This window comes from Rhinolophus sinicus, linkage group LG13 (assembly GCF_036562045.2).
Source record: "Rhinolophus sinicus isolate RSC01 linkage group LG13, ASM3656204v1, whole genome shotgun sequence".
Taxonomy (NCBI): Eukaryota; Metazoa; Chordata; class Mammalia; order Chiroptera; family Rhinolophidae; genus Rhinolophus; species Rhinolophus sinicus.
In genome coordinates, this window is record NC_133762.1 from 27,969,214 (window position 1) to 27,982,099 (window position 12,886).

At 48.0% G+C, this 12,886-nt stretch overlaps 1 protein-coding gene across 1 annotated transcript in view; it reads left to right on the forward strand.

The window, feature by feature from the left end:
* The window catches only part of SLC13A3 (solute carrier family 13 member 3), a 61,088-nt gene that overhangs the window by 44,779 nt on the left and 3,423 nt on the right, over positions 1-12,886 (forward strand). The window contains exons 10-12 of the mRNA XM_019749727.2: positions 2,296-2,408; positions 9,905-10,066; positions 12,516-12,653. Coding sequence (XP_019605286.1) covers positions 2,296-2,408; positions 9,905-10,066; positions 12,516-12,653 — 413 coding nt within the window. The remainder of the gene's footprint in view (positions 1-2,295; positions 2,409-9,904; positions 10,067-12,515; positions 12,654-12,886) is intronic.

The window sequence follows — 12,886 nt, forward strand, 5'->3', positions numbered from 1 at the left end:
TTGGCCCACACAGCCCAAAATATTGACTTTCTGGTCCTTTACAGAAGAACTTTGCCGCCCCTGGGCCCAAGGCAGACGTTGCAACTCGGTTACCTAAGGGGCCAGACATGAAAACCTCAAGCTGGGTTTACATGAACCTCAAGCTGAGGGGACTGAGGCAAAAGTGCCTAAAAGCATTCAGATTCAGCTCAAAAGAATCACTGAGCCCTCCAGAGCAAAGCATCTGTAGGCTGGCCTTGGCCTTCAGACTCCAAGGGCTTCCCAGCAGGTGTCTGGAAGGTGCCAACACTGCCCCCCCCCCCGTGACAGAGGCTGTGTCAGGGTAATCTCTGTCCAGGACAATGCGATAGGAAATAAGGCTCATAATCTATTTTCTATTGTTGAAAAACATCGAGTATTACACAGGATAGCTCCAATTTTGGAGGGGTGGGGGTTTGTGTACGGGGAGTAGAGGGGAAGGGTCAGTACGGAGAGGATTTCCCAGCAGAGCTGGACTTCGAGGGGGCTGGTGCCGGCTCCAGGGAGGCTTAGGCTGTGGGCTTTGGGACTCACGATTGAACAGGATTGAGCTGTTCCCTCCATCTCTGCTTCTCCGTCTTGCTTCCAAGTAACTTCCCTCACCTTTCACTCTGTGCACCATTTCTTGGTCTCGTCATAGTCTCTACTGTTTCCTAGCTTTTGTGTCTTTATAGTTTCTGCTTCATGGCAGTCCCGGCTTTTTTATAACTTCTGTTCCCTTGTAGCGTCCTCTGCCTCGTAATGCCCACCACTCCCTCCTCGTACTTGCTCCCACAGCTTCTGCTGCTTCTTGCCGCCTCATTTTCTGCGCCTCGTAGCTGCTAGTCCCACAGCCTTTCTCCTTCCTCATGGCTTCCACTCTCTCGCAGTGGCGACTCCTTCAAGGGTGTCTGCTCCCTCACAGTCTCTGCCTCCTCCAAGTAGCTGTTTCCTCGTGCTTTCTGTTCCTCACAGTTTCTGCTTCCTCGTAGTATCTACTTCCTCCGTTTCCACTTCCTCGCAGAACTGCAGCCCCCTCATGCCCCTCCTATGTCATGTGGCTTCTCTGTCCATCCTTTCACCTGTAGTTGTCACTTCTCTTCCCCTGTTGTCTCTCTACTTCCCACCGATGCTTCTGAAAGGAAGAATCGGGTTGGTCTCGTTTACTCTTATTTGGGCAGATCTTCCCCCACCAGTCTACCCCGTTGCCTCATAGATTCCTGGCCAGCTTATGGATTGGCTGTTCTGGATCAGGTCCCATCCATGGTTCTGTCACCTGTGGGTGGGCTTATAAGACCCGGAGCTTCCTCTTGTCTGGGGCTGTGGTGAGGGCACCATGACATAGAGGTCTGGTATCCCAGCTCTGTCACTAATTGGCTGGGTGACCTCGAGTAAGTTCCTGTATTCTCTGGGCCTTGCTTTTCCACTTAAAAACGAGCAGGTCCCTTAGACACTTGTCACCTCTGGCTTTAGTAGTTCTACTGAACGGGGGTTGCAAACTCAAATGGCTACAGAGAAGTAACATTTACGTAGGCAGCAGGTTGGGTGCAAGAAAATGTGTTTCGTGAAACATGGCCCTCCCTGTCCATCTTTCCTTTCCTAGTAAGTGACAAGACCCTGTGGAAAGCAGGGTTTCCTGGTGACACTGCCACGCCCATTCGTGTATGTTTTGTCTATGGCTGCTTCATGCTACAATGGCAGCCCAGTTGCAACCGAGGCTGCAAAGCCTAAATTATTCACTCTCTCACCTTTTACAGAAAAGAGTTTACTGAAACCCCCCCCCCCATCTAACCACTGCACATACTGCCCCTTTTGAAAACATAGAAATCATCCCATAATTCCAGGGGCCAAGGATACCCTTAGTTTCTATTCTCCGTAATTTCCTTCCTCTTTCTCTCTTCTCTGTACACATCCAGTTACAAAGAGAGCCTTTTGTCTTGCTTGAGGGCAAAAGTAACACTTACCCAGAAGGGCTGCTGAGAGAGTAAAAGGAGGTGGTGCCAGGTTCCAGGAGGTTCTCAAGCTGCGGGAGCCATGAAAACTACCCTCATTCTGAATAGAGCAGATGCCCCATCATGATGCTTGTGGGTTTTTTGTTTGGTTTTTTCCCCCTTGAAGTTCCACAATTAGATGCTGGAGCCAGATCGTGGCTTTCTGGAGAACCCTGAGTGTCCGCACAAAGATAGGGCTGCCGGGACCTGTGTCCCCTCCTCAGACTGAGTGTCCCAAGTGTGTGTGGGTTTGTGCCCAGCGGGGCCAGTGTCCCCTCCTCAGGCTATGTGTCTTCTCTCTGCCCAGCTCCCAACACAGAGACAAAACCGCTGCTGACATGGAAGAAGGCCCAGGACACGGTGCCCTGGAACATCATCCTCCTCCTGGGAGGGGGCTTTGCCATGGCCAAAGGCTGTGAGGTGAGTGTGGCGGCGGGGGGGGGGCTGCAGGCTCAGCCTCAGAGTGAGCGACTGCACCGTCCCTGCAGGGGACATTCCTCATTTGCCGGGTGGGATAATCCAAGTTCCCATCTCAGTGCCTGGTGCTGCGCAGGAGAGGAAGGAGGTATGATCTAGCCCCTCAGGGAGCTCCAGGTGAACGGAATACTACTGCTACTACTACTAATATCGTGGCTGGAGGGTTCTGAAAGCTCAGGGGGCCACCACCATATTGGGCTCTCCCCACCCCCACCCCCATGCCTGGTACTGTCCAACGTGCGTGCTGTACACATATTAACTGATTTAAACTTCCCAACAAGCCTACGAGGTAGATGCCATCAGAATCCCCATTCTATAGATTACGAAATGAGGCACAGAGAGGTAAAGTAACTTGCCTAAGGTCACACAGCTATGTATTCAGGGTTAGAAACCAGGTCATTTGGCTCTAAGAGTGTATATTTATATCATAGTTCTTAGCCACGGTGATGTAAATGTTAGATATTACTCATATTAATTCATTATTATTCATGTTATTCTACAGGGCTCTGTGAGCTCAGAGGCGGGGCTGGGACTAGAGTGAGGCGCATATGGCACTGAGGATGCAGAATTTCAGGAGGCACTCTCTCAGGGTCGTGCTCCCTGCTCAGGGGAAGTGCAGCCTCAGTGTCCCACATGTATTATAAGAGATTCTCTCATTGAATCCTCACCCGGACCCCAAAGGCTAATAATATTTTTTACCCCCATTTTACAGGTAGGAAAACTGAGGCATGGAAAAATTAAGCAGCTCTCTTTCTCTCTTTCTTTTTTTAAACCTTTATTTATTTTAAGTGTGTTTTTCCAGGACCCATCAGCTCCAAGTCAAGTACCGTAATTGTTTCAATCTAGTTGTGGAGGGCGCAGCTCACACTGGCCCAGATGGGGATCAAACCGGCAACGCTGGTGTTATGAGCCTCGCACTCTAACCAACTGAGCTAACCAACCACCCCCTAAGCAGCTCTCTTAAGGTCATACAATTGCACTCTGCTTGGAAGCTGGAGTTTGAACTCCCATTGATCTAATTTCAGAGTCCCAGCTCCTAATGGCTCATTCTCAAGAACTTTCCAAACGCCAGGCTCAGCTTCTAAGCACTTTGCAAACACTGACTCCGTTAATCTTCATAAACACCACTGAAGTAAATGCTATTGCTGTCCCATTTCGAAGATGAGGAAAGGGAGGCAACTTGAAACTAAATAGCATTCCTGTGTTTGCCATTCCTCCTGTTTGCAGTCAGGAGATGGCAGAGTCAGCCTTGAACCCACAGCTCACGATTCTGGGCCCCGCCCTGCCCTAAATCTCTCCGTGTAAGCTGACACCTTCAAAACCAGTTAAGGGTCAGTCTGAAATTACGGTCAAGGAAACCTGAAATTGCTTCTCAGATTGCTTTCTTTTTTAAATTCAATTGAAAATTTCAGGTTTAAATAGTGTTACAGTGTAAATTAAGACCATATTAAGGTGCATGCTGGTCAGAAACCCAAGCTTGGGGATCCGAATACCCGGATTCAAACCCGTACTCTACTACTCCTTGCTCGGGCACTTTGGCCAAGTTCCTTAACCTCTCTGGGCTCCAGTTTTCTCATCTATCAATTGGCTCCAAGTTCTTACTCTGTGGAGTTGTTAGAAGTAATTAAAGAAGATAATGCTGATGCATTCCATAGCAAGCAGAAGTGCATCTTTATTCCATGGTTAGTGCAGGTTCTGCTTCCAGGAAGCAGACTCTGAGATGGAGAATCGAGCAGTGGGGTTATTAGGTGACCTTGAGGTCACCTCCCGTGGAAGAGGAAGGAACGAAGCAGGAGAGGGCATGGGGAGATGTACAGCTGTGAGGCAAGCCCTGTGAAGGCTCCACCAACCCTATAGGGAGTGCCAAGCTGAGATGGCCCTTCAGAGACAGCCCAGTTGGTCTGAGATGGCCAGGCCTTTATATCCGGGCATCCCTCCATCAGTCTGTGGAGCTGCGCTGTCCCAGGAGTGGGTGTGACCTCTAGCAAGGCGACGACCCTTGGGCCAGGGGCTGATAGTGGAGGCTGTCTGCTGCCCACACTCCCCGCGCTGGGGCAACAGGAAAGGGGGCTCTGGGTGGCTCATTCAGGTTCTCTATACAGCCATTCTTTTTTGTGAGATAGATTTTTATGTTACTCCTTTTTTTCAATAAATAACACACGTACAATAGTACAGACTTCAAAAGGAGCCAAAGGCTGGATGAGCAAAAGTACTGCTGTTTTAGGAATCCCAAAGACCAGAGAGGTTAAGCGACTGGTTCTGGGTAACACAGCTCATAGGAAGCAGAGCTGGCATTGAACTCAAGTCTGTCTGATTCTTCTCACTGCTGCCTCCTACTGGAGAGGTATTAAGGAAGGTGTCTTCCGAGGAAGTGACATGTTATTCAGGTCTTAAGGAGACCACACAATGCAGTGGTAGAAGGCATGGGCTGTGGAACAAGACTATCCGGATTAGAATCACAGATCTTCCACCTCTTAGCTGTGTGCCTCAGTTTCCTTATCTGTAAAATGGGAATGATAATGGTCCCTATCTCATAGAGTTGTTACAATTATTAAATAAGTGGAGACATGTGGAGAACTTAGAACATAGCCCGACATAGTTGGTTATTATGATTGGGCGTTGGGGAAAAGGGGAAATCAGAATCAAGGATGACACAGAGATTCTTGCCCGGAACAACTCTGTGGAAATGTGCCATTTACTGAGATGCACTTAGCCTGACCCTGAGGCAGGGGGCAGAGGGGTGACCTGCACCCTAGAGGCTTCTCTGAGCTCAGGGTGTGGTGGGCAAAGCCCATCTCTCAGTGGCGGCTGGGCTGCAGGACCGCTGAGCATGCTGGGAGGCCAGTCTGGCTCCTGGCCCAGCCCTGGGCAGCCGGCCGGGGTTTCTGTTCAACGAGGGCTTTGTGTAGCCGCTGTCCCCTTCCCCCAGCCCCTGCTGGTACCACCCCCTCCCCAGGCAGCACAGCCTGCTCCAGAGGGACCAGAATGCTCATGGCACGTCCTGTTGCCTGGTCCCTGCCCAGTGCCCTTGCCAGGCCACAGTGATCGCCTGTGGCTTAGAGGTCTTTGGATGGGGCCCATGGTGAGCCTGGATGTGTGGACTCCCGTGTGCTCGTTCCGAATGGCTGGAAGCAGGTCCCAGGGCTTACTCTGAGTTTGGGCAACTCATTTACACCCACTTAATGGTCTCCCCAGTTTTCTCCTGCTGCAAAACTGCCCATATATTTAGACTCTAGTCTGAAGGCTCCCACTGGCCTACACACAAGGCCCAGAATGGCTGGCCCTCCCACCTCCTGATGTCGGCTCCTATCTCTCTCCTCTCATTGGCTCCACTTCAGTCTCACTGGCCCATTAACATTCCTCAGCCACACTAGATTCATTTGCACCCCAGGACCTTTGCATTGCTTTCTCCCTGTTGAATGCTCGTCTCCCTGAAATCTCTGAGGCCTCACCCTTCAGGTCTCAGCTCCAAGGTCCCAAGGCAGAAAGGACCTCCTGCCAACTTATCTAAAGGAGCCTTGCCATATACCCAGTCACTCTCCCTCTTATCACTCTGCTAACCCGTATCTACTCTCCCCCCAAATGACCCTGTCCATTTGTTTGTTTCCTGGGGTCTCTCTTACCAGAATGTAAGTTCCATGGGGGCAAAGGTCATATCCATCTTACCCACCACTGTTTCCGGCATCTAGAAGAGGCCTGGTGTATTACATGCTCACTCAGTAACTATTGTGGGATATGACCTATGAGATGGGATGTTTTGAGGACGGATGACACGATGGATGTATGAAAAGTGCCTAGTGGAGGGCTGATACGTACGCGGTGCTAAAACCCGGGGCCACTATCAACCTCACTGCTTTTCCTGTAATTGTACTATCTCATGGATAAACAACTGGCCTTATTCTGGCACCTTCACATCTATCTTATTGCATCTCTACCACAACAAACTTGTCTGCAAATATATTGAAGTTATTGAAAGTTGATGTAAATCAGAATCACGCAAGCCCTGTAGGCAAGTAGAAGCATGAGTCTTCTCCCCTTTCCCTCATTTCCTGCTTCAGAGCTGAGATTTATTGTTACTGTTATTTTAATTGGAGAAGTCGCCTATAACCCTCAATTTCTGAATAGGTCATTCTGAGCTCAGAATTCCATTCCTAAGGCAAGGCATCTCACTTAACTGGGCAAATCACAACCTCTCGGTGCCTCAGATTCTTCAACCATAAAATGGATGCAATTATACTGCTTACCTAATGGGGTTGTTGTGAAGATCAAATAAGTTAATATTAGCAAAGTACTTAGAAAAGCACCCAGCACAGAGTAAGTTCTGTGTTGTTAAATAAATAATAAAAAATCATACTCAGTGCTTACTATGTACAGGAACTGTTTTTACATGCACTCATTTAATCTTTACCATGACCCCTTGAAGAAATCAAGGAACAGAGATGTTCATTAATTTGCCCAAGATCACACAGCTTATAAGCAGTGCAATGGTTTGAGTGTTCACCTCACGTACCAAGCCTTTTCTTTTTTCTTTCCTTTAATCAAATTCACTGGCTGTCTCTGCCTACGAATTATTACACAAAATTGTAAACACACAGCCAAGCCTGCTGTGTTTTATGAGCCTTGTAAGAGATTTTCAAGGGTGTTTTTTATTGAGATTTCAACTTTAAACCTTTAACTTAGATCATAACACCCTCCTTGTAAGATGCAACCCTACTATGTAGCGCAGAGATCTATCTAGAAGAGGACCTGATTGAAGTGAGAGAGGAGAAGGAAGAGGGGGGCATCATCCTGACACTTAGCCTCCCCTTCCCACCGTTTTGCAGTGTGGCGACAGGCACCTCTTGGCATTTTTGGGACTCACAGTTTGGCAACCATTGCACTGGGCGATTTCTAAGTGTTCTGCCACCTCTGGCATCTCGAGACTTGATGCTACTAATGACAGCTGGCATGCACTGGGCACATACCAAGTACCCAAGCAGTCTGTTAAGTGCTTTCTAGATTAGCTCTTTTTCTCCCAATAATAACTGTCTGGGATCAGTACTATTACATCCCCATTTACAGATAAAGAAATCAAGGCACAGAGAGGTTAAGTTACTTAACCAGGATGACACAGCTGGAAAGGGTTATGATGGAGAACACACTTATATAGTCTGACTCCAGAGCCCTTTCTCCTTACCCTCTGGCCATACCGCCTCTGACCTTGCCTGTTGCTGGTCCCAGAGTCCCGGGGACACTGTGGGGTAGTGTGTTTTCAAGGAAACAGAGCTTCTGCTTCCTACGGGAATGGGAATGAGCAGGTCCTTAAGAGAAATCCAGACAGCCGGGGGTTCTCCTCTCTCATGTAGCTGTCAGACCTTCTCTAGCTGTGGGAGCTGAAGCAAGGACGTGAGTGGCTGCTGGGACATTGGTTGGAAGCCCATCACCCAGAGGCCTGGCTGCAGGGAAGTTCTTGGCTCCTCATTCATCCAAGTCATTAATATTCCCTCGCCAGCCCCTCTTCATTCAATTGCACACACTGCTGTCGGTCTCTTTGCCAGGGCTGTGGCCTCTGGGAAAAAACAGTGGCCCCATTTTTTCCATATAGGGTTCCCTGGGCCAGAGGAGGGTTGGAGTCTCAACTCTGCCATGTGCCATAATTTCTAGGCTATCAGACAAACAGGGAAGATGTGAAAGAAGCACCTTAATTTCACAAGTTCTCTCCTAGGGGAAAATATCTTTAAGCATTTATGATTCGTTCGTTGGAGGTAAGTTCAAAGCCAGATTGTAGGGACAAATGTATTCTTTGGTTTATGTAAAAACAGTATGCTGTGTTCTAGAATCCATTGTGAAATTTTAAGTTCTGGGTAAGCAGTAAATTTTCTACTAAACATAAAAGAAATGTAGAAAGTTTGTTTGATAAACCAAAGTGGATTGGTACCAGAGGATGCTGGGTTGATAAAAGGGCTACGGGAGACATACACTTGATTCCAAATCTTAGGGGACTGACGCAGCGTTGCCCTCCATCAGCATCTAAGCCTACAGCTGTGGTAAAACCTTCAGAAGGAAAGGAGAATGTTTTGTGGACCATGTGTTTTCCTGTGTGGCAGTTTTTAAGTTATTAGTTTTTAAAATCAGTGCTTTTTATTGGAAACAACTTGACCAAAAATCTGTCACAGAATTTTGAGACACATTAAAACAAAGTTTAATGAGAAAAAGAAAAAGAAAAAAAGGAAACGACCGGCAGGACACGACCTTGCAGGTTTATTGAGCTATTGCTGCATGTTACCACCAGGGGGTAGCATCGAGCACAATTTTACATCTTCAGCTTTGCTGCTTTGGGGTCTTAATGAAGGCGTGTTGAACGCTGGGTAATTAAGGAGAGCAGAGCTGGGGGAGAGTGTACATATTAGATATTAGTAAATAGAGTAACTCCTGGAGAAGTCAGTGGAGAGAGCATGGAGATAATTCTACAGCACTGATGGCAGGGCAGAGTCTGGAGTCAGGGAGGCAACAATCTGGCCCTTTCTCTGTCCTGGAGGGTTGTGGTCAGCTCTGGGCATTGCTCTTCATTAAGAGGGGCGGTGACAGACTGGCACGTCCAGCGGAGGGTACCCGGATGACAGGGAGTTTTGCAGGAGCACATTAGCTTACAGAAGTACATGGCCCTGAGTGTGAAATGCATCTCAGTCATTGCTACTAGGGACCATGGGTATCATAAAAACTTTGCCCGGCTCAGTTTCCTCGTCTGTAACATAGGACGAATGTCCACCTTACGGGATGGATGGAAGGAGTCTAGGAGGTAATGTATGCAGGTGCCGGGCGCCCGATAAAGCTTCAATAATGGTGATTCTTATGATAATGAATAATACAGTGTTAATAGTGTTAATATTTGTGTTATTGTCATTTTAATAATAACCCTTATTACTGATCATAAATATCTTTATTATTGGTAATCATATTGATAGTGTTGTATTTGATATACTATATCTGATACATGTTTTTATATTATATATGATATGTATTATATCTTGTATATATTTTACATATTTTATGCATATTAATATGTTATATAATAATTATAAGATTAATATTTTGTGTAAATAATTGTGTGTCAGTATTTTTAAAATGAATAACCATCATTGGAAGAATGGGAGACATCATGGGGGGTCCAATTCTGCTCCCCCTAGAGCTCAGGGGTGCTAGACCCACATGGGTTACGTGGTGTGGGCCCTGGGCCTGTGGAGTGTGGAACAGAGAAGAGTTCAGGAAGCAGAGAAGCTGATTCAAGTCCAGGCTCGACTGTGTGACCTCGGACCTGTCACTTCCCCCCTCTGCACCTCAGGCTCCCCATCTGTGAAGGGATTGACCCCAACACTCCCTCCTGGGCCCAGCCCTCAGGGGTGGCAGATGGGGGTGGGCTGGGATGTGACCATACGGCTGTTGCCTCCTCCCCTCTGCAGGAGTCAGGGCTGTCTGCGTGGATCAGTAATCAGCTACACCCCCTGGAGAACATGCCACCTGTGCTGGCCGTCCTGCTCATCACCTCGGTCATTGCCTTCTTCACCGAGTTTGCCAGCAACACGGCCACCGTCATCATCTTCCTGCCGGTCCTGTCAGAGCTGGTGAGGGTCCTTCTGGGGAAGGGAAGGGAGGAAAGGAAGCGCACCTGTCCCCTCCGCACAGGTCAGAAATCTCTCCCCTGCTAGCAGGCACTCCATCCGGGAGCTCCATTTTTCACTGTTCTCTTCCAAAATGCATGAAAGTGTCAGAACTCCGATTTTTTTTTATTTTTAAAAAGAGTACTGTGCTGTTGTTTATTGCAAAAAATGCATAAACACAGTAAATATTTCCAAAGTGACCAAATTCCATTCTTTGGAAAGTTTTCTAGGAAAATATAAATGACCAAATGTGGATTAAGCAGAAGTAGAAAATCTGAGTGGTCAAATAAGCACAGGAGAAATCGTAATGGTGGGCAAACCGGTGACCTCCTTCTAGATCCCAGCCTCTTGGTACTACTGCCATTTCGGGTCAGTGGTGGGGGCCGTGCTGTGCACTGTGGGATGTGTAGCAGCACCCCTGGCCTCTACCCACTAGATGCCAGTAGCACCCCGCTCAATCATGACCATCAAAAATGTCTTCATTGCCAAATGTCCCCTTGAAGGACAAAAACCATCCCCAGCTGAGAACCACTGCTCTGAAAGTCACCAGCCCTGGAGAGGTGGCTGGGTGAAAGCTAGAACCTTCAAGCTACAGACAGCTGCCAACTTCCCCACCGTGTTCCAGAGAAAGCCATTCAATCCAGGTGTAAGGTTAGCGAAACCCCAACACCAAAAGCAAACCAGGGGAGCAAAGGGAAAAACGTTGTAACTCAACCTGACGTGTAACAAATAAAGAAGCGAGTAGTGCAACGAATCCAGGGTCATATGCGAAGAGCAACATAGGCTGATCAGGCAGAGTTTATACTAGGAGTTCAAAAGTGATTAACATGAGAAACTATTGATATAGTTTTACGCATTTAAATAGATGAAAGACCAAACCATCTGATTATCTCAATACAACCCAAAGTGGACCAAATGAAATCAGTGTTGCGAGTATACTCACGCAGTGATAGATGCAGTCATATACCAGGCACACTTGTCTGAACCACCTTGATTTTGTTTGTTTATTAATGTTTGTTTATCATTTATAATGGAGGTCACACTGTATTCACATACACAGATATACTTCATTCTTTGCCAATGACGAGAATATTCTATTATGAATCAGTAGTTGCCGATTTGGTTAAACCATCTGTTTCCAGCCAATGCTGCCTCAACCTTTTTCCCTCTCGGTGCACCTTTGATGACAGCTAGATACATTCCTAGAACTGAGATCCCTGGATGAAAGAGCACGAACATTTACAATTTTGTTAGATAGGGATAAATTGTGCTCCAAAGCGGGCGTGCCATGTGACACTCCCACCCACATTGCGGGGTGGGGGTCCTCATCCCCTTGCTGACTGTGATAGGATTTAGTCACTCCCTTCCCCAGGGTCTGAGGAACCTGACAATTAAGAGAGATGGGGGTGCTATCAGGGGGGAGGGGGGAAGGAAGAGAGTATAGAGCCAGCCAGATCTGCAGAGGCTCTTTTGCTAGCGAAGGACACGTCCTTCTAAATGTTGCTTATCAAAATCAAAATGTTTTCCATGCAAGGGGTGATTTTAGTGCATTTCGAGAAAATGTGTATGCTTTGGGTTGCAAAATTTCCCTATAAGGGCCAAAATTGTCCTATCTTAAATAAAAGGCTGGAGAGGCGATCGACATGAATTATAGGTGAATATGTCACTGGGGAGAGGTGACGAACCAGTGGCCCAGTGACTGAGGCCAACCTATAGACATTTTGATCTACACAGTCCTAGAAAGTTGGAAATGTTTGCCGACAGATGCCATCTTGAGCTCTCTTTGTCCCTATAGTCCAGTGAGGCTCCAACCCAAGGTGCCCAGAGCCCAGCGGCTTGGACCGTTTGGCTGAGAGAAGCGGGGGCAGGGGGCTTGTTATTTGAGAGTATCTGCTTCACCTGGGAACTTGCTGGAAATGCAGATTCTCTGGGCCACCACAGACGTGCTGAACCAGCAACTCTGGGTGAGGTGGGGCCTGGCCATCTGAGTTGTAACAAGCCTCCAGCTGATTGGGGCGCACGCTCAGATTGGAGGAGGTTTCTAGGTATATCAGCACTTCCCACTCTCCCCGATGACCCTGCAGCCTGGCCCTGGAATGTCACTAACCCTGAGAATGTTCTCTCCGTGTCTCCCTTGGTCTGGTTCTCTGTCTGTCTATTTCTGCATATCACATCTCTCTTTGCCGTGTATTTGTATGTCCGGCCACATTTCTCCTCGTGTGTCTCCAAATCTGTCTTCTCATTTGTTTCTATTGTCCGCTCTCACTCTGCCCATCTCTACCCATGTGGTCTTTGCTTCTCTTGCTGTCTCTGCATCTGTCTTCCATATCGCTCTCCTTCTGTCTCCATCTCTTGTTGCGGTTTCTCGATACTTCTCCACGTCGTGGTCTCGCCCGCCCTGTCCTGGGCCCAGGCCATCCGTCTGAGAGTGCACCCGCTGTATTTGATGATTCCTGGCACAGTCGGCTGCTCCTACGCCTTCATGCTCCCAGTCTCCACGCCCCCCAACTCAATCGCCTTCGCCTCTGGACACTTGCTGGTCAAAGACATGGTGAGTCTGGGCATTTTCTAGAAGAGCCCAGAGAGGGGGGTGGACACCCCTAGGTAGGACTCCTGCTCCTCCTGCCACCAGCCCCCAATTTCGAATGAGTCCATTCTGAGTGGGACCAGGGAGATGCATTTTAGCAAACCCTCTGGGATGGTCCTTATGCTTAGGCAATTTCAGGAAACACTGCTCAAGTGACACGTTCCAAAGTTGCTTCCAGGACAAGGGACTTCCCCTCA